Source organism: Taudactylus pleione, unplaced genomic scaffold, assembly GCF_031769625.1.
Source record: "Taudactylus pleione unplaced genomic scaffold, aTauple2 ptg000788l, whole genome shotgun sequence".
Lineage (NCBI taxonomy): Eukaryota > Metazoa > Chordata > Amphibia > Anura > Myobatrachidae > Taudactylus > Taudactylus pleione.
In genome coordinates, this window is record NW_028285190.1 from 4,325,006 (window position 1) to 4,352,096 (window position 27,091).

General features: G+C 41.2%; 1 protein-coding gene across 1 annotated transcript in view; it reads right to left on the reverse strand.

Annotated features, from left to right (window-relative positions):
• Window positions 1-23,543, reverse strand: part of LOC148475031 (patched domain-containing protein 3-like) — a 36,826-nt gene extending 13,283 nt beyond the window's left edge. Inside the window, exons 1-2 of the mRNA XM_088457822.1 lie at window positions 22,794-23,543; window positions 4,176-4,297 (exon numbers count right to left, since the gene is read on the reverse strand). Coding sequence (XP_088313948.1) covers window positions 4,176-4,297; window positions 22,794-23,543 — 872 coding nt within the window. The remainder of the gene's footprint in view (window positions 1-4,175; window positions 4,298-22,793) is intronic.
• Between the last annotated feature and the right edge of the window lie 3,548 nt (window positions 23,544-27,091).

The window sequence follows — 27,091 nt, forward strand, 5'->3', positions numbered from 1 at the left end:
CTTAAGGGTTGGGCTAAAGAAAACCCCCTGGTGGGTGATTCTTGCCGCCCCATTGATGTGGCACTGCTGCTATGTCTTGTAGGGGTGATTTCATTAATTTATTTTTCTGACTTATTTGTTTTGTTCCAATTTGCATTTGTTCGGGCATACTTTAGCGCATTTCGATCTATTAATTAAGCATGTGGTACTTTAGGCCGGGGCTGTCCTGTGAAAAATACCCCATTCTAATACTAATTAGTTAGAGCGCGGGTATTGGGTTACCATAGAGCCTTATCCTATTACTGAGTTTTGCCCTTTGTGCTTGGCTGGTTATGAGGATTTGCGCCCATCAGCCGGCCCGTAATGGTTATTGCATGCGGACTCCTCCCCCTGGGTTTAGTTCTAGTTTGCTGCTATGTGTAAGCGCTGTTTAGGACAGTTGGGTTTCGATGTTGCAAAGTATGGTGCTCGCTATTTTCCTATTGGAGCAGCTGCTTGCGCAGCGGGTAGCGGGTTACCTCCATATGCCATTCAAGCTATTGCTAGATGGAAGTCACCCGTCTTTCAGTCATATGTTAGATGTGATAAGCTTTAAGTTGTGTTTTTCCACCAAGAAATGTTGTTTACCCGCAGTTTTTGAATGGCTAGCATTCAAAAATTGGGGGTGTGAAGGGATTTTTTAATTTTTTCTCCAACAAGGGCCGCAATTCAATTGGCTTAGTATTCACGGCTCCCGGGAGGTTTTTTAGATTTTCTCCTTCGCTTGGGTATTGCTACTAACATTCTCCATCTATATTACCACTCTATCCTTTTCTTATATATGTTCTATTACTGCAGCGTTTTAGTTCTGTTTGTTCTTTTACAGCGTTGCCCGTGTCTTCTGAGCAAGTGTGGCTTGTGGGCCATTCTTTTATTTATTGGGCTGAGGAGCATGGGATGGCAAGAAGGACGGCCCTCTCAGGTGGCCGTCAGGTTCAGTGGTCTTAGGGTCCGAGTTATGCATTGGTCGGCTCTTTGGTACCTTCTGTTTATCATGGGAGTGCTTTGGGCGCCCATCATAGTTAGCAATTCACCTTGGAGGCAATGTTATTGGACAGTCGGAGCTGTACTTGTGGATGAAGGCTGACTTGGCCGCCCTACGGTCATGGTTGCCTGAGGTGTGCTGGTGTGGTCGGATATTGTCCCTCACCATGTATGAACGGTTTTCTTTAGACCTTTTGGCCTTGGATACAGCTCGCCGGAAGTTTCATAGGACTGTTTCTCATTTTGTCTCTGGGTCTGATGGTTTGTTTATGTGGCACCCAAGTTTGCGGCTGGAACAAGCTCAAGTTTTCCGCTCTGATGGGGTGCATTTGTCAGAGTTATGGTACAGTAGTTGTGTTTTTGGGTGCTGTTTTTTCTTTTGGATGAGGGCTAGTGTTTTGGTTTGGGTGGCAGGCTGCGGTTCTTTGAACCTAGCATTGGCAGGAAGGTGCTACAAACCAGCGGCCACATAAGGTGTAAGAAAAAGCTGTGGAGCACATTTCCTTTGAAGGGTCATAGTATGGCCTACCTCTGCGGGAGGACTTTGGGCGTTCGTCTCTGCGGACACGCTCATACTGTGCACTATTATAGGGGTTGTGAGTCTTCACAGCTCAGCTTCCAATGACCACAGTCGCTCCCTAATATTGGTTAAGTAACGCTTGGCTTACAATGACCACAGGGGGGGCGTTTCAGTCGCTCCCTAATATTGGTTATGTAACATATGGTTGGAGCTGAGTGTTTGTAGCATCCTTCTTTGCCTCCCAAAAGTAAATTAAAAGCTCAGGGTCATACCTTCAATAAAAACAAGTTATGACCATTTAACCAAAGCAGTCTGTATCCGAGTCTTTATTTTAGTATAAGTTAGTTGTAAGTTGTTATATTGTTCTAATTGCAATAAATTTATGGACGCATTAGATGAGATGCAATCTGAATAGGATTAAGACTATATAAGAGTCCTTAATTTTTTGTAATTGTGTAGAATTTTGGTCAGCTTTTGCTAGGTAGATTAGTTTGGGGGGTTTGTTTGAGTGGTTGGTTTCTGACCATGTGTGATATATTGGGAGTGGCGATGTGGGCTTTATAAGGCTTGTGTACGCCCAGCAACTTCCTTTCAGGACGGTGTTTGTCCCTTCCTCCCTCTCCTATCTATTTCTTCTGCTCTTTATATGTTGTGTTCTTACTAACACTATGTTATATTATAATGTTGGGCAGGAAGGTGCTACAAACCAGCGGCCACGTAAGGTGTAAGAAAAAGCTGTGGAGCACATTTCCTTTGAAGGGTCATAGTATGGTCTACCTCTGCGGGAGGACTTTGGGTGTTCGTCTCTGCGGACACGCTCATACTGTGCACTATTATAGGGGTTGTGAGTCTTCACAGCTCAGCTTACAATGACCACAGGGGGGGCGTTTCAGTCGCTCCCTAATATTGGTTAAATAACGCTCAGCTTACAATGACCACAGGGGGGGGCGTTTCAGTCGCTCCCTAATATTGGTTAAATAAAGCTTGGCTTACAATGACCACAGGGGGGAGCGTTTCAGTCGCTCCCTAATATTGGTTATGTAACATATGGCTGGAGCTGAGTGTTTGTAGCATCCTTCTTTGCCTCCCAAAAGTAAATTAAAAGCTCAGGGTCACACCTTCAATAAAAGCAAGTTATGACCATTTAACCAAAGCAGTCTGTGTCCGTCTCTTTATTTTAGTATAAGTTAGTTGTAAGTTGTTATATTGTTTTAATTGCAATAAATGTATGGATGCCTTATAAGCATTCGAAGTTGAAAAACATTTACATTTCAAAAAGTGTCCGCAATTTTAGCCACCACTGTATGTCCGTCCACAAGTAGGATGAGAAAAACAGAAAAAATCATAGGAAAAATGATCTGTTTATCATGAATGCCCACATACTGCATGGTATCAGGACATTATGGGTGACATCTTTCAGCCAGTCTGAACGATGGAATAACCTAAACCAATTGTTTCTGTCCATTTTGAGACCATTTTTTCGGTGCTTGGCCAAAACGGTCAGACCTACAAACTACACCAAAAAAAAAAAAAGGCTGATCACCCGATAATTGACAGATTGGTCCAATAATTGTATAATGTATGACTTGCTAGAGAGTCCTTCTTGGGTGTTGCTTCATGGTTGTTCCATGTTTTTCTATTATATATTTTTTATAATTATAATCCATTGTGGACACTTTTTTTCTTATTTAAAATTATGTTTATTCATTTGTGTCCCTTAATTGGTCTGCCCTCTTCAACATTTTCAACTAAAGATTAATAATATGCTTTGATGTATTTCTTTACTAGGACATCAGAGGGCCCTGAAATCTGCTATTGGAGCCAAAGGCAATACTCTGTCCAAAGTGTTCCAGCAAGGAACACAGACTAGCACTTGTATGTGAAGGTGTCTCCTTTCCTTCAGGTGTGCAATGAAGCACATTAAATGTAGTTTATAGGGAAGATTCCTGGACTGCACACCCTGAATATATATAATGGGAGGTGCTACCTGTTGAGACTTATTGCAGGCACAGAAACAGACAAATCACAGGTAACCTACAGAGGTTACCTGGATATGGTGGGTAGGCCCATAACCTTGGCCATGATTATGTTAAAAACCTCTATTGATTGCAAAATTTTATCGCACAATGTATTCATATATAATCAGTAATTTGGAGTTGTGCACCTGTGATTTGTCTGTTTCTGTGCCTGCAATAAGTCTCAACAGGTAGCACCTCCCATTATATATATTCAGGGTGTGCAGTACAGGAATCTTTCCTATACACTCTTTTTAATACAGTTTACACTGCCCATATCAGAACTGTCAAAATATTCTTTGAGATCTACTGTACATAAACATATCCCTAGAGGTTATATTTTATTGATTAAGCATGTACAGCCAGTGGCGTCCTTGCCTGATATCGCACCTGGTGCGGGCTGGGGCAGGCATCCTTCACGGTGCGTGGCGCAGCACCGCGCCGGAAATTTAGGGGGCGTGACCTCATGGGTGGGGGCGTGGCCTCGTGGGTGGGGGCGTGGCCTCACGGGTGGGGGCGTGGCCCCTCAGCTGGTGACACCCGGTGCGGCCCGCACCCCCTGCACCCCCCTTGTGATGCCAGTGTGTACAGTACAATAATATGATAGCTGTTTTGTTTTTGAAGAAAAATGATCTTACCTTACACAAGAAACAACAGAAAAGAATATGGTGATGAAATATGTAATGGAAAAAAGTGGAATCACAGTTTTTGTTGTGCCTTCAAATTCCTGCTGCCGAGATAGTGATGAGAAATAGGATATCTGGTGGAGAATACAAATTAAAATATATATGATTTAACCGTGGATGCATAAGTAATATACTTAAGTATTTTTTGTGAGAGTCATACAGTATGTCAAAACATTATGATGCTTTATTATTTTATGTATTACTGTACATATATTTAAACTATCAGTGTGTCATATTGCAGTTTATTTTGTCTTTGTAATTTAGGAACTTATCACATTTAAGCTCTGATCATATTAATAGATTGATTACTGAAATGTCAAAGATTTGGATGAGTATCTACTATTGTCAGATGGAATAGCCACATGCCCCAAAAAGGGGACGTGACCTTGTGAGGAAGGGAACTTAGCCTCATAGCATTTCCACATTTTTATCATTCTATGGGGCAAGCCCAGCACTCCCAGAAATGCTGGGCTTTCCCCGGAGACTCTCCCCACACTGCCGACTCATCCTCATGTGACCTGGAGCTGGGTGCCGCACAATATTATCACTGTGCAGTGCCCGGCTCCTCGTACCTGAGGAGGAGCTGGCATTTTGGTGTCACCCCCTTGGATGGTGACACCCGGTGCGGTCTGCACCCCCCTTAGTGATGCCGCTGCAACTATATAATTTACATTAATATGTTTTTTGGTAAGTTAAGTTACAGTATATAAAATAAATAAAGAAACATTAACTTTTTAATGATCAGCATAATTGCTTCCTTTTATTACCAGCCCAAATTAGAGGTTCTTGCAATGTGACAGTGTTGATGACAATTGTCCTTTTATTATTTTAGTTTACCCAACTGGAGTTACTATACCCAACCAGAGTTGATATTTTTGGGACAGATATGATTTTCTATTGGCAGCATATAGTAATAAATACTCATATAATGTACATTGCAGCACTGGACTCAATGCATCCAATTTGTTGTTTTCAGGAGATCTCAGAATGGTCTGGATGAGACGGATTGGTGGACACTATTAGCGCTCCCTCATTTCTGTTTAAGGTGATGTTTGTGTGAGCTGGCACAGACTGCATTAAGGTTGAGCTGCCATAAATTTGGGAATAATTGGGAATTTGGACTTCTAAAGAACTTACTTTTCTCTATATAAGCGATTTTCCTCTGCTGTAAAAGCTACGCACTATCTTTTCTGGACAACAGTCCACATCCCCAGAAAATTTTACAGAATATATAAAGTTGCTAGTTTAAACAGTAGAGGGTAGGAGGAGAATAATGTAAGGTTGACAGGTGATATAATTGAAATGGAAAGTATGAAATAGACCTTTTACTACGTATGACAGAAGTTGGCTTGTACAACTTTAGTAGCCATAATAACAACTTAACTCTAATAAATAAAGAGACTACAACTGTATATGGCTTTAAAATTGGTAATCAATTTAAAGATAACATTAAATAGAAGAAAAAATGGTGGCAATGAAAAGGGGGCAGGCAGATCAATATTTAATCAGGTAACATTGCAGGCTCTGCAACCACAATAGCCTTTACATGTCAAAAAGGAGTTTAATCATCCTGCCCCATATAATCAGGTAATATTAGTCCTTGCAACCGCAGTCGTATATAAATGGCAAAAATGGGTATAATCATCCAGCACCAAGGTGTATAGCTAGAAGGCATAAGTTCCTTTATTTGACAACAAAACAATGGTAATGCGCTAATAAACAGATAAATAATATACTATGTAATTTCTGAAATGGCAAAAATAATCTCAAGACACAGCTGATAACGCAGGAATATGCGGTCGTACAAATTCCTTCAGCAATTCACGAATATATGCATGCTTATGTTACTTTATTTTCCCGATATTGTAATTTAGAATATATAGAAATGATTGTGAATAGATATATTAGTTGTGTGAGTTGCAGAAGGCCACATTTGTGGAATGGCCTCAGGCCTAGAGGATAAGGCCTTCCCTTTCCTTCTAAAGTAAACAAATGTGTGTGTCTGATGCAGCAGCCATCTTGTTTAATATTTGAATTAAAAGTATGTTAAATGATGTATTAAAAAGTATGTAGAGATTAGCATTTATTTCTCTGTAGGTGTGATTAACTGCAGAGATATGTATAGGTTAAACTGTTATAACCATTGTTTTAGCAATAGGAATTATGGGTTTAGAATGTACTAGGTTTTGATACATGCAGAATGGCAGACAGCAAGTCTCAGTAATTATAAACAATAATGATTTAACTAAAGATAGCATTTTTTTCAATAAGCAGAAGGCAGGGTTAAATAGCCAATTATAGTAGAATTCTACATGGGAACAAAAAGATAACACCTCATAGTGTCAATATTATATTTAAAACACAGATGACCAATAGAGGACCTAGCACGTACAAATATTAATTAAATTAATATTGCCCATTGGATTCATTGGAGGTATAGACAAGTTAGAGTATAAAACTGACCAGAGACAGAGGGGAGGAGGAAGCACACAACAAGGGTCTGAGGGTGCCGTTGCCATATGTATGTATGAAATTGGCTGACTGTTATTCTGCACTGGGTGTCACAAATTTATTTTACAAGTATTTCCCTACTGCTGTTGGTATAAGATATGCTTTTGTTGTAAGTCTGCACTGGCAAAGTATATGTATGATTAAGCTGGCTTTAAGTAAAAGCATTGTCATTTATTTTAAAATCTGTATTTTTGTGAATTATTTCTGTATCATTAATTAATAAGTAAGGTTTATAAGTAATCCAGATCATATCCTGTTATCACCACTATGTAATATTAATAATCTTTATAGAAATAGAATATGTCAGTACATATATTCACATTTACACTTATAAATAATCACATTATCCAATATAAAAAACTCAAGTGCACTCCTCTAATGAAAGTAAATCACTGGACATTTGGTGCCTGGAGCAATCTCTTGTCAAATTAATGATATATGGAAAATCCAATAATGAATATGTGAAGCTCTTTTTGTATGATATATATGCGCACACTGTTACACCAGTCTCTCACCGCATCAATACCTAGTTACAGAGTCCCATGAACAATCAGCTGAGTTTGGGAGGACACACCTCCTACGAAGCTTCCTTGTGGTGGGCACTCCTGGTAAGTAGTGGGGGTCCGGTCGGTGTTTTACGTGTGCAGCTGATAGCCAAGGGAGTTTCCAATGCACAAACCAAAACAAAGTGAGCTGTTTTGAGTCACAGTTGTGTGTATAATTGTGCTGTTTGAGTCTCAAGCCGGGAGCTGGAAGCTCTGTCTATTAGGCTTCCACAGCACCAGATCCCGATTTCAGTAGCGTGGCAGCAAAGCTAGTGTGGTATACAATCACTGGCTGATTGTATACCACCATATTGGAGCAAAACCGGTCAGAGATTTACCTGCCAGTGATTGTATACCACAGTAACTTTGCTATCACGCTACTGAAATCTGGTGCTGTGGAAGCCTAATAGACTGAGTCTCAAGCCAGGAGCTGGACACTCAGTCTATGACTTGTAAAGAGAAAAGAAAAAAGGCGAGGGAGGGACATCATCAAACAAAAAGGCCTGAGTGTCTGCACATCAGACAAATAACGATTCCTAAGGCCAAGCTCCATCTTCCCCTTGCTGACTGATTGGCCAGCCACAATAGTCACAGCAGCATCATTACAATTCTCTGTGTCAGTCTTCAACAATCTATCAGTCTGATTGGACTTCTCTCAGCCAAGCAGTTGATGAAAATCACACAAAATAATGTATGATATGCATTAAGAGGACAGAAAGTATACTACCTTCCCTATTGGTGGAAGATACGAGTCCACTTGTTTAATGTGAATATGAACAGAATTAATTTAATCAACACATTTGTTGTAAATATAAACAGTGCAATAAACAAAATAAAAAATAATGGCAACATCAAGCAATTTTCTGCATGTTGTCGAACTGGACAAAGGAAGGAAAAACACTGAGATTTCAATGCCGATCTGCACATTGGACAGGGCCAGATGGTGATTGCTCACAGACTGATGTTAGTGTCAGTGATATCATGGGAGCGAGACAGACAGTATAACTATTTTTTGAGCATCAATGATTCTTGATCACTGTTATGGGCCAGTATGCAAATTAGAGTAGTGTGATTGGAGAGAAAAAAAGCAGGGGGTGTGTCACCAAAGTGACAACATAATGAGTGTGTTTTATTGGTATATGGACTGGAGTTTGCTACTTCGCTACCTCCATGATTCTCCATTAGATGAAGTATCTGTCCTTTACCAAGATGGCCACTGTTGTCTAGTCTATGCATGCATGGCACCATCTTGGCACTGAGTTTGAGTGCCACAGTACTACACAGATCTGTAATACTCAGCTCCATGGGAGACCATTAAATATCTTGGGATAACACCTACATACTGTACATGACCAGATGGTCCGCTGTGTGCTCCGCACCATCACTGCTACTTGCCTGTGTAACTGTGAGTACCGCTGTACACACCCTTTTCATGGCAATAAACCCAAGCTCCTGATTAAGACTATTTGGATGTTGTGTCTACAACAATACTTTCCGCTGGTGTCTGCTTTTTACTAACTGTGTATAACACAAAATAGTACACACATAACAAAATGTTTAATTTATAAATGAGTGAGATGACGTACTTCCTGGAGAAATGGATCAGATCAACATATCATTGGAAAAAAGGAGGAGCACATTGGAATATTTAAATGGAAGCCTATGTGGTGGGGACAGTGGTCAACTGACAGTAATACAAATTATTTCTATTCCTAGCAAATGGAACAAATTATATGTAAATAGAACATTAATGATTTGTGTAAAAATTAGTGAACATTCTGTGACAAAGTAGATACTGTAGAATCACATAAATGATCAACATGTGACATTTAAACAGCCAAAATATTCACATAAATAAAATGGATATAAAAGCCATAATGTGATAAAAACACATGTTGTAAAACAGCTAGCTGATATGATGATATCAATAAAATGGATGTAAGAATTATAAAATGATAAATAAGAGCACATATTGTAAAACACATACCTCCCAACATTCTCCCATCATGGGGAGGGACAGTTCCGGCGCGCGTGTCCAAAAAGGGGTGTGGCTTCGGGGAAATGGGGAGGAGCCTACTATAAAATAGGGTGAAGCCTCATGGCTTCCCCTTTTTTAGTCACTATGGGGGCATGCCCAGCACTCTCCGAGATGCTGGGCAGCCCCCAGGCTCTCCCTACACGAGAGAACAGATGCCGTGTGCATGCGCACGGCATCTGTTCTCCTCCTGCACACCCGCTGATCTGCCATGCAGAGCAGCGGTTTGTGCTCTCCCCAACTTCCCCCCCACCGCGGGACACTGCGGCCCGTGGGAGGGACAGCAGAACAGTCCCAGAAAAACGGGACTGTCCCGCTAAATGCGGGATAGTTGGGAGGTATGCGATCCCATGTTGTAAGAGGACAATATTTATATTAATATATAACTCATGTAATGACAGCATATCATGACAGCACTGTACTGTATGTGAATAACCAATAAAACCATATCTATTAAAACATGTAGTGAATTACAGAACCCTAAATGCCACCTGGAGTCAGGTGGACCTAATTGTACAATAACACTCATAAGAAATACATACTGGAAGCTGTTAGATCCATAACAATATTTAAAGCCAAGGCTTTTTTAGATGGTAAATCAAGTAAGTTTCCCTTTGGGAGAGCTTCTTCAGTCTATCGTCTCTGCTAAGATCTTGGAAAACTCAATCACTCCAGATTACTTTAAGTTCATCAGGCTTGCTTTTTTGAACGCATGGTAGGCCTGATTCTAAGTTGGGAGTAAAGCAAAAAATAGCAAGTAAAACCACTGCAGGTGGGGCAGATGTAAAATGTGCAGAGACATATAGATTTGGGAGCACCATGTCCATACTCAGATCTAAATTGCACTGTAAAAATAAAGTTGTTAAGCATTTGTCGGTTACATGCAAAAGCAGCCAGTATTTACCATGTATGCAAAACAACTAAATGGATATGCACTTCTTGTATTGTAACATGGTTTGTTCCAGATATAAAGTTACTTACTCTTTTTTGCTTTGCTCCCAACTCAAAATAGACCCTTTTTGTGTTTGGAGACTTTTTTTGTATGTTTAGGATGTGTTCCTTTAGTTTCGTCTTTGGAGATCTTGATGTTTTCCCTGCATATTGCAACCTGTAGGGACTCTACAGAAGATAAATGATATAGGGCCTGATTCAGCTTAGATCGCTATTGCGATCGCAGCTGCTATTTCGCACGCAGTTCCACTGCGATGATATGCTAATCCTTGCTAATACTTTGCGATTGCAATGCTTTCGCAGCACTGCCCACTTTACCTTACACACATCCGTAATACTTAACAGAATAGCGAAACCTTTGGTACAGTCGAGTACCAATGCAGCCTCACACACAGTTGCACAAGCCGTGACCTTACTCAGAAATTGCTAACCAGCCACACACGCTATGAGACCTCAGGCTGCGTAGGCTGTCGCAGTGGACAATTTATGCATGCCCTTGAAACTGCACTGGCACACCTGCGTTCGACCGACCACCACCCCATCACCACCCACAAATGGCACTTCCTGTCAATCACTCTGCGATGGGTCTGCGTAGCCTTTGCGATCGCAGTGGCCGGCTTGCTCACGCACACTGCAATGCACACGCATGCACAGAATGCAAAAATCGTCCGATTGCGTGCATATAAGCAACTGCAGTTCAAGCTGAATCAGGCCCATAGTCACAATTGTAGGTGATGTTTTTTTTAATAGTGTATTTTTAATTGTTCACATCATCGCATGGGTGTAACTACCGTGGGTGTAAGGGATGCAGCTGCTTTGGGGCCTAATGCTGAGGGGGGCTCATCTTCTTTGTTAAAGTTACATGTGTTATATACAGTTTTCACCATTGGGTGGTACATAGGGGCCCTTAAAAACTTTTGGTATGGGGCCTTCAAATACCTAGTTATGTCCCTGATTCGATGTGACTTCAGACCATAATGTCCAGCTTTACAGTAAGGACAAGGGAAAACAATTTGCTCCTTACATTCAAGAAATTGTACCCAACCCTAACATTACTAGGTTGCTAATGAATTTATACTTAGCATCACCCACAAAAGCATTGATTAATGTTTCTTTGAGACCTTGCACTAGAAGTAGAGATTGATCTCTGATTCATTATTTCAACCTTTGATGAGGCGATTCAGTTCTGATTTGATTCTTCTCCACTTAACCTTAGACATTTCAGTCACTTAATATGATTCAGATCTAGCCTCCTGTACTGTACTATTAAATCATACGGTTCAGCACTGGCTTTAATAGTACAGTGTCTAACTTAATGGAGAAAAGAAAATCATACTTGTGTCTACATTTGAATACACATTTTTCTAGACCCATTCTCTCTAAATACTCCAAAACCTGGGACATAGGGCCTGATTCAGACCCGGTCTCTATCTGCATTCGCTCGCATCCTGCGTATGCAAATTTTTCAAAGTGACAGCATGGGAAACAATCGCTTGCTAAGGCGTACGCACGCCCACCATGTCTTAGCAAGCGGTCTATTTGTCTGTGCGTATGCCCAATCGCGCAGGCAGAGCCGCCCACCAGCAACACATCATCTGCAGGAAGTGTATTAAAACATTGGTACATCGAGCACCATCGGCTGCGAACGGAGTGCTAGCGAGAGCCTTGACCCTACCGCAAGCCCTGCGAGGAAATCAGGGGAAAAAAAATTCAAGTGACGTGTACGATGACGCTGCCTCTTAATTATGCACGCCTCTAAAATGGTGTTGAAACATGCCTGCGTTCGCACCTCCACTCCCCCGTTATTAGTATCCTGCCCCTGTTACCACCCACAAACGGCCTCTTCTGTCACTCATTACACTGGGCTGGCTTTGCTGAGTGAGCGAGGGGTCTGCGAACGCACTGTGTAGTTCGCACACGCGCATAACGAGGTGTGCACATGTGCATATGCACAACATCGGGCCACTTGCGAGCGCACAGCGCTAGCGAGCAGCTCTGAATCAGGCCCATAGACCCATTCTAGGTCTTTTTTTATCTTCTTGGCTCTAACTTTCACAGCTAGGGTGCATTACTCATACTGATTCATATACAGGCCCTTAAATTACAGAGAAACCTAAAAGCAACCACATTATTCTACAAAGGCACAGTAAAACATCATCCTTCAGTCAGCCTATATTGGAATTTGATCTTTAGAATTCAGAAGACAATTCAGAACACAATCTTTGTGTTGTATCGTGTCTATCAGCCAGGGGGTAGATAGTTGTTTCCATAGGGGATACGGTGTCACAAAACTGGTGCTTAGTCATGCTTACCCTGTCCAGCAGTGCTTTATTAATGTGGGTCACTCTGTCCCAGAGCGCTGTCATTCCATTCCTGAAGGTCATGGATGCAGCCATGTTGACTCTAATCATGTAAGCACTAGTATCCAGTCTCTATCTGATTGCTGAACTCACATAACTGCCCCCTTCTATCCCTGACAAGAGTGCCCTATTTAAGCCTGCACCTGCCACTAGCACATTGTCGAAATAATGTGTGTGGTTTTACCTCCCTGTAATCTCACTCACTAATGAGTAAGTACTACCTCCGATCCACTGCCAGAACCTGTGCTGCTGTCTACTAGATGCCTGCAAGCCGCTTCATCTGAGCCTGCTACATCCACTTTGCCGCATTGTGCTCTGTCCAGCTTCCAGACTGTGTTCAAGCACCAGTCCCAGTCTGGTTCATGTCTGCAATTCCATTCTGGCTCAGCTGCTGTTCCCTCCAGGCCCAGTCTGGTTCAAGCCTCCAGTTCCATTCCAATTTGACTACTGTTATCTCTGGTCACAGGAAAGTTCAAGCTTCCGGTTCCACTCCAGCTAAGCTATGGTTGTTTCTGGTCCCATTCTGTTTCAAGCCTACAGTTCCACTCTGGCTCATCTGCTGTTACCTCAGGTCCCTGTACGGTTCAAGTCTCCGGTTTTAATACCGGTTCCATTGTTGTTTACCTCTGGTCTCAGTCCAGTTCAAGTCTCCGGTTCCATTCTGGTTCTGTCTACAACCTCCGGTTCTGATCCACTTCAAGTGCTGTCCAAGCCTGTGAGTTATCCTTTGAATTCAGCCTGCTTAGTAGTTTGAAGTCTCCTTGGAATTATATAGACTTTCCTAGTGCTTTTAGTGCCAAGTCTTCATCCTTCATGCTGAGTCTCTGCTTCAGTGTTCACTTCGGTTGCGGAGGACTGGGTACTGGACCTAGATTCCTCTTTGAGGGTTTAGGCTCCAGTGACCCAGCTCTAGTAATTGGTTTGCAGCATCTGTTAGCAGATTCAAGATGGGATACTGATTACCTGTATTACTCACTGCTCTGTTACCTGTGGTCTCAAACACTGGTTCCGGACCCTTATCCCTATATTTAGGGTAAGAGGTTGTGTTCCACCCAATTGGTTCCAGGGGAAAATTGGGAGCCTTCCAGGTATCACTGACCTCTCTGAAGGCACCAGGCATTTACCACATGGATCATACCCATTAGTAGACCTCTGATACAACCACCACAATTCCATTATGACTCATCAATCCAGTCCATGGGTCCTAACTCGTATCTGAAAACCACTAATATGACATGCAAGTTATGACACCTGTCAAGTCAAGTTGCAAATCAATGTGGCCTGCATCCTTCACCAAAGCAGCAGCTAAGGTCATGTCTTTAGAAGCAATTATACATGTTGCTCCTAAATCTTCAATGTCAACATTCCCTAAAGGTGCCCACACACACAGCGATGTGATCTCAATCACACGATGTGTATGATTTCCCCCTGAACTCTCCCCAGGAGCTCCCTGACAGTCCTGCACACGATTTGGTCTGAAAATGCTGCCAAATGGACACATGATCTATCGTGTCTCCTAACTACTCCAGTGTATCCTGACTTGAGATTGTCAGATCTGCCCTACAGAACGGCAGATCTGAAGATGCGATGTGTGACCTGCGGGGATGCGCATCGCATTGTGGTCGTGAGTGGGGACTCACAATTTCTTCACGATTTGGCCATATTTTACACTATCAGTCGTTCCAATGGGTCGGAATCGGCCAAATCGGGTAAAATATCGCTATGTGTGTGGGCCCCTTAAGGGTTATTGGAGACTGACCGATCTACAAAAGTTCAGATTTCTTAGTACAACAACAGGTACATGGTAATCTATCTACCAGCTGCTTCTAGGTTTAAAGACTCCGAATGAACAAAGAATAGTTTGCAGGAATCTATTACCTGAAAAGTTATTTTGTTCTAGGAAATAGGATCACCTTCAAACAACAGCTCCCACTTTACACAGCATACAACTATTGTTAGGTCTGTTGGTTGCTTTTCAGAAATAGTTAATGGAACATATTTGCCTCATTCAATTTCCAATGGCGCACCATGGGAGCAGGAGAAACCTCAGCCTATCGGTAGTTCACACACGTGCTGTAGCAATAGGTTTTGTATTTATTATAATATCCAGTTAAATCAATAGGTTGGATATGAAGATATGTATAATTTGCACAAATTGGCACATTCAGATAATAATCGGTGCACAATCCCACACACAATAGGGGCATCTACAAATGTATTCACACATCTGCTGCACGAAACCTGCCATCCTCCATATGCTACAGTATATTGCTCTAAGAACTTCTCAAAGCGTATGAAGTAAGATGTGTAGTCAGGATAAGCAGGAGCCTTAAATTAGCTCCTCAGATAGGGGTTTGAAAAAAGAAGATTGGTTCCACGCAGCCACCACAGGACAGCGGTGCAAGATCGTCCAGTGCCATATTTAAATCTCTAAAAGTTATGTGTCATCCTACATTTCTTCAACAATCTGATATTTTGAAAAGGGGAGATAACCACAAAGGGTTTAGCATCCTTTCTGCACACTAGTACTTTGGATTCCCGGCTTTATACCAGCACACTCTCTGTGGCTGTCCGTCTACTAGTAGATGGCAGTTTTCCTTCATTCAAGCAATTTAATATTCCTTACCAGAACTATACAGCCTATGTGTCATGTAGTACAATGGTACTACACATGCTGAGCCTGTAATACGTGGATCCCATTTGTCTCTGGTACTGTAATTATGCCTTTCAGCAGTGCCATAAAAAGTGTGTGGGACCAGCATATTCTTCTTAAATGTTTATGCCTATGTCTGTATAGCAACTGTAACTAGAAACAGCATAAAAAACTCACTAAGACTAAAATAACCTAAGAAGCTCAAATTCTACATTATAAATGTATAATCACTAAACAATACCTATAAAACTACAATTCCAACACTAAATAAATAATTATTAAACACGTCAACATTTTTAAATGCTTAAATTTATCAAACTATTTAGCAATTAATTAATTGCTAAATAAATAGCCATTCACTAAAACCCTACAAATGGATTAAGCTAAAATAAAACTAATCTAAAAAAATAATGTTTTGCCTTTTATAAGTAGAAAACTAACATGATATTCCTAACATATAATACTGAATTAGTTCAACATTTTTTTAAAATCTAAAACCACTTAAAAATATATTTTTATCCAACTACTTAATAACCTTTTGTTAATATGTTATACCCCTTTTACACCGGAGCTAAAACCCGGGTTTTTGAAGGGTTAACCCGGGCAGCTCCCTGGTGTAAAAGGGGAGAGAGTTGGATCGCCAACGGGCGTAGCCCGTGAAACCCTGCTGTGAGAACAGCGCACTCCAGGTCACAATGACCTGGAGTGCGCTGCTAGCCGGCCAATTGGTCCGGCTTCAGTGGCGCTTGGAGATGACGTCATCTCCAAGCGACCACTTTCACTCCGGAAAAGCCAGGTCTATGCAGCGCTGACTCAGGAGTATCCCAAGTCGGCGCTGGCAAAATTCCGGGTCTGATCCAGATAGGAACTTTGTTCCAACTCCGAGTCAGACCCGGAATTTAGGTCGAAAAGGGGCATTAGAGACACTATAGAATCAAGTAACAGTAAAATTATTTTTAGGCTTTGTTGTTGTATTAAACTACCTAATCAACTATCCATAAGATCTCATTTGGTAAATTGTATAGTGGCTATAAAAACATTAAACTTCCTTTGGTGTTTTTCATTTTATTTTCTTACACCATGGAATCAAAATGAATTTATCCTGGAATTCTTAGCAGTGATGCACAAATGCTAAAAAACTACTAAAGCATGTGATTAAATAATTAAAATATAAAAACAGCAAAGGATGATTGCATAACTTTGTATCTCCTTATTATAATAGAAGAACCTTACAATTGCAGCTGCAACCCCTGCCAGCTTTGCACATTTGGATACTGCAGTTTTCACTTAATTTCCAAATTCTCAACAGAATTGTAGTTTGATCCACAATAAATAAATGTATTTATTAAATGTGAATGCTATTAATGTAATTGCAGTGTTGATTGGAGAAAAAGAGTCATCTTTATGACATTTATATGCTATCAATTTATTTTTGGAGGCTGGCAGGAAGGAAATAGGTTTAGTTATGAGCAATAAATGCTTTTCAGTTCCAAACTGAAAGAACAGAAAGGAGAAAGCAGTACCAACTCTTGTAATTCTGGGTGGGGGACAGTCCCAATTTCGGGATACTTTTCTTTGCTATCAGGAGTGACATTTCAGAAATATGACTCACTTTTAATGACAGGGAAATTGCATGCACCCTATACTGGTGTTGGTATCTATACCATACAATGTAGCGCATACTACATGACCATGTTCAGTCATGTGTTTCTCTATTGCTACAGTTATTATATGCTGGTCTGCTCTAAACAAGGATTCACAAATATGTTGCTTTAACAATCTTTTGGTGCTCACTTAAATGTCTGAGCGGCTCACAGTGACCTAATTGGTAACCTATTGCAATCAGCCCACAGCCTTGCTGGATGAAAAGAGGGAATTGCCTGAGAGCAGAGGTAGTGACAGGACTTTCAATAGCATGTTGTGGGTGAGCAAAGTATCTTGAAGATTTAGGAGATACGTTAGAACAGTGGTTCTCAAACTCGGTCCTCAGGACCCCACACAGTTCACGTTTTCCAGGTCACCCAGCAGGTGCACAGGTTTATTCATTACTCACTGACACATTTTAAAAGATCCACAGGTGTAGCTAATTATTTCACTTGTGATTCTGTGAGGAGTCATGGAAAACATGCACTGTTTGGGATCTTGAGGACCGAGTTTGAGAACCTGTGCATTAGAAAAATAAAACCTGTTATCCAGTTCTTATACTGTAGCACCTCTCACACACAGGTACATTTATCTTGTTATGGTATCAATGAAACAGTTTAGTTGTGCATGGATGGGTGCCAATTATTTAATAGAATAACCTCTGAATACAACTTATTCCACAAAGGTTTTATTATTTATTTTTGAATACTTATGTAATCAAATATCAGTGGAAATGTAATGATGGCAAGTTCACACTCTATGCAAATCAGTCAGTTTTGCCCTTCAAAGCACTGAATTTAATACTTATGGTGCATACACACGATCAGATTTTTCCTTCAGATATGAACGATAACGATTTAAAAATCGTTCAGTCGTTCATATCTGAAGGAAAATCGTTCATATCTGACATGCCTGAACGATGGACGATCAACGATGCGCGTTCCCGATGGTCAGATAACGATTTCTGACATCTGATGTGTTTGCAGTCAGACTTGGACGATTCCATTCATTTTAATGCAGTCAAAAATCGTTCAATCGTTCAAATCGTTCAAAACTTTGGTCAAATCGTTCAAATCGTTCAAATCGTTTAATCGTTCATCTGACAAATCTGACAAATCTGACAAGTTTGACAAATCTGACCGTGTCTATGCTCCATTAATGTGCACACACACACAACAATTTTGTTAATGAACGATTTTATTAAACGATTTTCGTTCATTTTTTCGAGGGAAAAATTAACGAAAATCGTTTAGTAAAATCGTTCATTTACTAATTGTAATGAACGATTTTTTTCCTTAATGAAAATCATTGAGTTGGTCAGTCTGACTGAACTACATACTACAAACGTGAACACGCATGAATGATAATCGTTCATTGTTTTAACTTAGAAAATGAACGATTTTTTCAACGATGAACGATAATCGATATTGTTTATTGATATTTGTTCAAAAAATCTTGTGCGTTTGGCACCTTAAGTGATTTTGAGGGCTTTAATGCAAATTGCCATCAAACTGCAATGATTTGCAGTAAATTTAAAAAGCCAAAGTCAGACAAAAATGAAAGAAAATGGCTCTAGCCAGTGATAGTGTTCTTCTTAAATTCAGTTTGAGCATTCTGTATGGCCATAATAATTATGAAGCATATTAAGCATATGTATTTACTTGTCAATAGTTAACAAGGGAATAAAGAGTGAATAAATATTTGAGGTATAATTATTATTATGGATATATGTTTAATAATGGGAAAAAATATTTTTATGATTACGGGCATAATAATTAATGAATGGTGAAGGCACATGCATGCTGACACTTGTAGTGCCACAGGTGTGCAATTTAATTGGTATATCATGCACTAATTAATGGCCTTAAGTAAATTAACAATATTTAATTATTTTGATAGTTAATTTATAGATATTAGCCCCTCAATATTTTATTGTCCACATTATGCAGATATGTTTGCATTATTTATTAATTTATCAATTTACTCTTATAATAAATTAATTAAATAATTATGCCTCAAATATATTTATTCATTGTGCACATTAATAAAGTATCAACTAGTTTCAATTAAAATATTTGTTTAACTACTTGCCTAGCATGGTTGCATTTTTTCAACCACACCAAGCAGTGCTTTATTTGATCTGGTCGCAATATTTTGACTAGTCAGATAAACAGTGTGGGTGGCTGCAGGAAGAGAATCTTCCCACAGCTGCTGCTCTCAGAGGGACCTTCTGATCCCTCTGCTTACCTGCACCCTCCCCCAGTGTCTGCTGTGCTGCTGATCAGCAGCTGCAGAGATTAGCAGGGAAAAGGTAAAATAACTTCCCCATGACCCTCTAAAGCAGTGTTGGCTAACCATGACACTCCAGCTGTTGTGGAACTATATATCCCAGCATGCCCTGCCACAGTTTTAGCATGTCCTAATAGTAAAACTGCAGCAGTGCATGCTGGGTTATGTAGTTCCATAACAGCTGGAGTGTCAAGGTTAGCCAACACTGCTCTAAAGTGTATCTGGTGGCTGAAGCCACTGTGAAATGGAAAGTTGCAATGGTCACAATGTTTCTGATGTTCCGATGGTGGTGATCCGATGTTTCAAAAATCATTTTGGATAAGTTGAAACAGATGTTCATGACCTAATTCACTCATAAAAAAAATTGACAATTTCTGAGCAGTTTCTAGGAAAAAAAAAATGTCAGTTAAGTGGTTAATGTGCCTCTATATTATGTTTTTGCTGGGCAGATACTGGGCCTGATTCAGACCCGCTCGCGAGCGATATGCGCTCGCAAGCGGGTCGATGGTGGCCCAGCGCGCATACCCATGACGGAACCCGCTCCGTCGTGCGCATGCGCGAGACCCGGACAGCGACGGGCAAACCGTCGCTCCGGGTCTCGTTCCAAAGGGGGCGTGCTGTCGATGTTGAGTGACAGCATGCCCCCTTTGGTGGGCGGGCCAGGGGAGTGGCTGCCCAAACGGAGGCGTTCCCATGTGAACGCCTCCATTTGGGGACGGCCCCACTGACATCACGAGTGATGTCAGTGGGAGAGATTTCGGCTGTGTTAGAGCCGAAATCTCTCTGGGGCTTGCAGCAATGAGACCCTACCGCAAGGGTCTCGTCGCAAGCCCGATGGTCGCGATGGTCTTGACCATCGCGACCATCTTCCCGGCCGCTCGCTATAGCTGTGGGTGGTCACACACAGCTATGCGAGTGGCAAGGAGGTCGTTCAAAAGAAAAAATAGCCCGGCCCTGATTCAGAGCGAGTGCTCTGTCAGAGCGTCCGGCTCTGAATCAGGGCCACTGTACTGTAGCTCAAAACTACAAGCAATCTAGATGGCCAGAGGTTTCCTGGTGTGTTTCCCAGCAACTTGTGAACTCACAGGTTATTACATCTGACTATTTGGCAAAAAGGAGAAGGAAAGGGACTCTCTTTTTGCTGGGGGCACTCTTAGGGAAAATATTTTTTAAAACTGCACTTTTAATAAATATATTAAATTGTTCAGCATTCTGAACCAGATATAGACATACCGTACACCAATATTGAAAATATTTAAAATATTGCGGGGCTGTGGTCAGAAATAACAGTCTATAGATCAACAGTGTAGTGTTTCATAACTTACCGTATATACTCGAGTATAAGCCGAGTTTTTCAGCACATTTTTTGTGCTGAAAAAGTACCCCCTCGGCTTATACTCGAGTGAAGTGTAGCGCTGATCGGACGGTAGCTGTGCCGGCAGCTGTGTGTTTGTTGTAATCAGCAGCCGCTGAGAGTCTGTCAGACTCTCATCGGCTGCTGCTGCTCCATCTTCCGGCTCCCGCAGTGGGTAATGGGAGAGACGTCATGAGTAATGACGTCTCTCCCATGCAAAGCGGCCGGAGGAGCTGTTAGCGGCGGGACCAGGAGCGGGAGTTTCAGGTAAGTGATTATTTTTTTTATTCTTATTACGTCTCTCTTTACTGGGTGGGGGACTACTGGGGGCACTACCATGGGGCGATTACTACAGGGGGCACTACCAGAGGGCGATTACTACAGGGGGCACTAAAAGGGGAAATTACCACTGGGGGCACTACCAGGGGGGGATTACTACTGGGGCACTAAAAGGGGGGGATTACCACTGGGGGCACTACTAGGGGGGATTACTACTGGGGGCACTGAAAGGGGGGATTACCACTGGGGACACTACCCGGGGGGGTTACTACTGGGGGCACTGAAAGGGGGATTACCACTGGGGACAGACCAGGGGGGGATTACTACTGGGGGCACTGAAAGGGGGGATTACCACTGGGGGCACTACCAGGGGGGATTACTACTGGGGGCACTGAAAGGGGGGATTATCACTGGGGGCACTACCAGGGGGGATTACTACAGGGGGCACAACCAGGGGGAATTACTACTGGGGGCACTACCAGCTGCTGCATTTCCCACCCTAGGCTTATACTCGAGTCAATAAGTTTTCCCAGTTTTTTGTGGTAAAAGTAGGTACCTCGGCTTATATTCAGGTCGACTTATACTTGAGTATATACGGTATAATGTATGTACCACAGATACAGTATAGTCTGAAGCAAATGTGAAAATATAAACACACACTCAATCAGTCTGGCAGCTAGCACTATACATTTTTGGGTCAGTCAGTGATAATCACAACCGCATACAACATACATAAGCTTGTGTCAGAAAAAACATATATCAAATATCATTGCATCTGCTTACAATTGTATGTTATCTCTTAAGCTGCATACACACACAACGATTTTAGTAAACGATTTTCTCCCTTGAAAAAATAAACTAAAATCGTTTACTAAAGTTGTTCATTTACTATGTTCATTTAAATGTAATGAACGATTTTTTAGAACTACAAACGATTTTTGCATATTCCCTTACTGAAAATCGTTGAGTTTGACTGAACTACAAACTACAAACTACAAAAGTGAACGCGCATGAGCAAAAACCGTTCATCGTTTGACTCAGAAAGTGAACGATTTTTACAAACGATTATCGTTAAACGATATCGTTTAACGATAATCGTTCAAAAAATCGTGTGTGTATGCACCTTCTTGGTCAGGCAAAAAAAAGCTTTTTCCCTGTCTCTAAGAGACAACATACAATTGTAAGCAGATGCAATGATATAGACTATAGACTGTTACTACTGACCACAGCCCAGCAATATTTTGAATATTTAAAATTTTGGTTTATTGTATATCTATGTTTGGTTCTCTAGCTACACCCTTACCTGTGCTCAGGTTTCTCCTATTCCCCATTTCCTCTTTTTTGTAGTAATACATCTGACTATTTGTCAGATGTAACAACTTGTATTTGTTTTTAGAACACTGAAAAATTGTAGTGGTGAGTTGCTGCAAGTTGGATAACAACATCTTTTTGAATGCCAAGTGCAATAAAGCAATATACTTAATTAAGGGAATTTACTAAAGAAATGTGCACACCACTAAAAATATAAATTGTGTATTTGACTGACACCTTATTTAAACATATTTAGTAAATTATAGAAAACAACTTTGCAGTATGTCATTAATGCTAAATATATATAAAATACAGTGTGTGTGTGTATATATATATATATATATATATAAATCCAAACAACCGGCACTCCAGGGTAAGTAACAGCGGCTCCGGTGCCCTTTCAAAATAGATGATAAACAGCAAAGTGATGAACGGCACTCAAGAGGCTTGAAACGGTTCAAATGAAGACCATGTCACAAGTCAAAGTGTAATCACACTTTGACTTGTGTCATGGTCTTCATTTGAACAGTTTCAAGCCTCTTGAGTGCCGTTCATCACTTTGCTGTGTGTATATATATATAATATATATATATATATATATATATATACATATACAGATACAAAAATCTGTAACCTACCTTTATTTGTTGGAGTTGTAGTGTGTCTATTTCATGCAAGATGGATTTGATAAAGTGGTGGATCCATCGCTGGCTGTTGTCATAGTTCTGCTCATTGTCTTCTTTCAGGTAATACACTAACCTGATTGCTTGGGCTGTCTGCACAGAATTGTCTGAATTCACTGTCACCTTACCCAGGTATGTTCCAAGAAAATTACCCTGAAACATGGGGTAAGTTATATTTGTAGTCCCTATTAGACTTGCGTTACCTTGCACTGCGGACAGAAGTGGATTGGCTGCAATGCATTTTTGTCCCTGTATTTTCGCACACAGCTGCTGGAAGTTGAAACTCACATTAGCTCCAGTTTGTTTTATGGTGATATTCAGGGTTTGCACCATGTCATCCAGCTTCAGCAGCTCTGTGAATGTGTCTTTATTTAGGACATTTTTGCACACACTGACAGCAATGAGCGAGACAAATGATCCTTCTGTATATAGTCGCTGTGGAGAAAACTGGCCTGAGTCATTGGTTGGAAAATGCACCTTGACAAATTCTCGTTCAGATTTAGCTGGACCTCCTAGTGGTGTGAACTGGCCTTCTATGTCATTAGCTTCTCTCTGCTTTAAAAAGTAAAAGCCAGCTCCCAGCCCTGCAGATAGAATAAGAGGAATAATTAGGAACCACCAGGGGTACCTTGCCACCAGCTTTCCAAGCCCACAGAATATGCGAGAGAGGGGCTTCTGTATACAGTCTGTTTGACAACGGGACATTATCAATTTCTTATTATCTCACAAAGAAGGAAGACAGGAATAAAAAGACAGCATTATTAGTTCAAAGTAGTCAGATTATAAGAAATGTATTTAGATAAGCAAGTGAAAGCAGATTCTTGGATGGCAAATTACAATTTTCTAGGTTAATCAGACAAAGATCTATTGAGTTGCTGATAATTGGATGGCCTGGCAGCCAATAAAGGATAATGGGCTTTGACCTTTGCAACATTACCATTTTCCTCTTAAGTGTGCTGTTAAATATTACACTACTTAGCAATGGAATGTAGGAGTCCTGCCAAGAGGAAAAGCGTGTAGTGTCATGCGATAAGAGGATTTATTTATTAATCAATTCCGGAGAGAAAGACTTTTACTGTAGCACTAAATGTGTGGGATATATAAAATTACATTTTAATACTGTACCTCACTCTTTAAGTAAATTTGAAAGAACATGTTTTTTAGCATCATTTGGAGTTACATGGAAAGATGCACATTTTGCATACAAGTCAAGTGACTATATTTTTGGAAACATGCAAGCTAATATAACGATCATAGAAGCATCAAGGGAATAAACTTGCACCCAGCTTATGGACAAACAAAAACACATCTCCTTTTTTAGACTAAAGGTAGGAGAATCACAAAATTATTCTAAATGGCTTTTACCTGGTAAAAGCCTGGTATAGTAAACCTTTACTATACAGAATTTGCACATTTATGTCATGAGCCAAAGCACAAGAAGGTGTGAGGGCAACTGAAAACAGGGGCACAATTTTTTTATGCACAACATAAAGTTACTATAAAAAACTAGGGGTGTGCACTGGCCACTTCTTGTGTTTTGGTTTTGGATCTGGATCTTTCTTTGTGTTTTGGATCTGGATTGGTTTTGCCAAAACCACCCTTCCAGGTTTTGGATCTGTATTTTTTTGTAAAAATCATAAAAACAGCTACAATAACAGAATTTGTTTTTTTTTTGTTCCTACGCTATTATTAATCTCAATAACATTTATTTCCACTCATTTCCAATTTATTCTGAACACCTCACACCTCACAATATTGTTTTTAGGCCAAAAGGTTACACCGAGATAGCTGGATGACTATGCTAAGCGACACAAGTGGGCAGCATAAATACGTGGCCCATCTAGGAGTGGCACTGCAGTAGCAGACAGGATGGCAGTTTGAAAAACTATGCCCTAAAGAGTACATAATGCAAAGGACAAAAAAGAAACACAAGATGGAATAGTCCTTGGGCCCTCCCACCCAGACGGTCTGACATGCCTACTTGGATGCTGTCACCGATGTAATCCTCCACCATTCTGTCAATGGTGACAGCATCATATGCAGTAACAGTAGACATGTCAGAAATTGTTGGCAGGTCCTTCAGTCCGGACCAGATGTCCAAACTTGGTCCTGCATCACCGCCAGCGGGTAGCTTAGGGTATCTAAGTTGTTTCCTGGCAGCCCCAGTTGCAGGAGAAAATGAAGAAGCTGTTGCCGTGTCATGTTCCACTTCAAATGACAGTGTTTTCACCAGCAGGTCTTTGCACCTCTGCAGGCTTGTGTCCGCCGGAAAGAGAGACATCATGTAGGCTTTAAACCTAGGATTGAGCACGGTGGCCAAAATGTAGTGGTCTGATTTCAACAGATTGACCACCCTCCAATCCTGGGAAAGCGAATGAAGGGATTCATCCACAAGTCCCACATACTGAGCAGAATCGCTCCTTCTTATCTCCTCCTTCACTTTCTCCAGCTGCTTCTGCAAAAACCTGATGAGGGGAATGACCTGATTCAAGCTGGCAGTGTCTGAACTGACTTCACGTGTGGTAAGTTTGAAGGGCTGGAGAACCTTGCACAACACAGAAATCATTCTCCACTGCTCTTGAGTCAGGTGCATACCCCCTCCTTTGCCTATGTCTAAGGTGGATGTATAGGCTTGAATGGCCTTTTACTGCTCCTCCATCCTCTGAAGCATATAGAGGGTTGAGTTCCACCATGTTACAACCTCTTGCTTCAGGTGATGGCAGGGCAGGTTCAAGAGTGTTTTCTGGTGCTCCAGTCTTTGGCATGCAGTCGCTGAATGGCGAAAATATCCTGAAACATTTTGGGCCACCGAAAGCGTCTCCTGCACGGCCCTGTAATTTTTAAAAAAATTCTGCACCACCAAATTTATTGTGTGAGCAAAACATGAGATGTGCTGGAATTTGCCCAGATGTAGGCGTAGCAATGCAGCATCCTCCTGAAGAATCCCGGATAGGAGTCAATCGTGCCAGTGACATGGCCTGCAGGGCTACTTCCGATCCTGATTAAGGAGGAAATTGATGAGGAGGTAGTTTCTGGAGTGGTTTGCAGGCGCTTGGATACAACAGGACAAAGAGATTTAGGTGTCCCTGGACTGCTTACGGTCTTAGCCACAGTTTCTGAACTTGACAGTAACTTTTTATGAACTCGCTGCAGGTGACGTATAATGGAGAATGTTCCTAGGTGGTAAATGTCCTTACCTCTACTTATTACACCTTTACATAAGCTACATATGGCAAGACAGTTGTTGTCCGGATTTGGAGAAAAATATTTCCAGACCGAAGAGGTGGATTTTTTGGTCTTCTGCCCAGACATGACCATGATGGGCTTTTTCATCCCATGGACAACAACTGTCTCCCCCAGTGCCTGATTTAAATAAACCACATCACCATCAGAATGCTCCTCATCAACTTCCTCCTCAGCGCCAGCTACACCAATATTCATATCCTGTTGTAATTCAACAGTGACATCTTCAAGAATATCAGCAACTGGACTGTTGGTGCTCCTTCCAGCACTTGCAGAGGGTGTGCAAATGGTGGAAGGAGCCACTTCTTCCCGTCCAGTATTTTTCAGGCATCGCAACTACCGACACTCTTGGACTCTCCTTGAGGATTTGTGATACCTTCTTAGAACACACAGTTCTCTGCTTTGCTTTTGCCAGCTTAACTCTTTTAATTTTTCTACCGGGAGGAGGAGGGCTTCCATTGTCATGTGAAGATGAAACACTAGTCATGATCATAGGCCAGGGCCTCAGCCGTTTCTTGCCACTCCGTGTTGTAAATGGCATATTGGCAAGTTTACGTTTCTCCTGAGATGATTTAAATACATTTTTTTGTGTCATTTTCCTGAACTTTGGCTTTATGGATTTTACATGCCCTCTACTATGACGTTGGGCATCGGCTTGGCAGATTACGTTGATGGCATTTCATTGTCTATGTCATGACTAGTGGCTGCAGCTTCAGCACTAGGAAGTGGTTCTTGATCTTTTCCTGTTTTATCCTCCAAATTTTTGTCATCCATTATTTTTATGTAGTGAATCACCCATGTAAAAATTATTTGGATGAAGGGCAGCTTACACCACACAGGGCAGCCCCTGTAAAAATTATTTGGATGATCGTCAGTTTACACCACACAGGGCAGCCTCTTTAAATAATTATTTGGATGAAGGGCAGCTTACACCACACAAGGCAGCCCCTGTAAAAATGATTTGGATGAAGGACAGCGTATACCACACAGAGCAGCCCCTGTAAAAATGA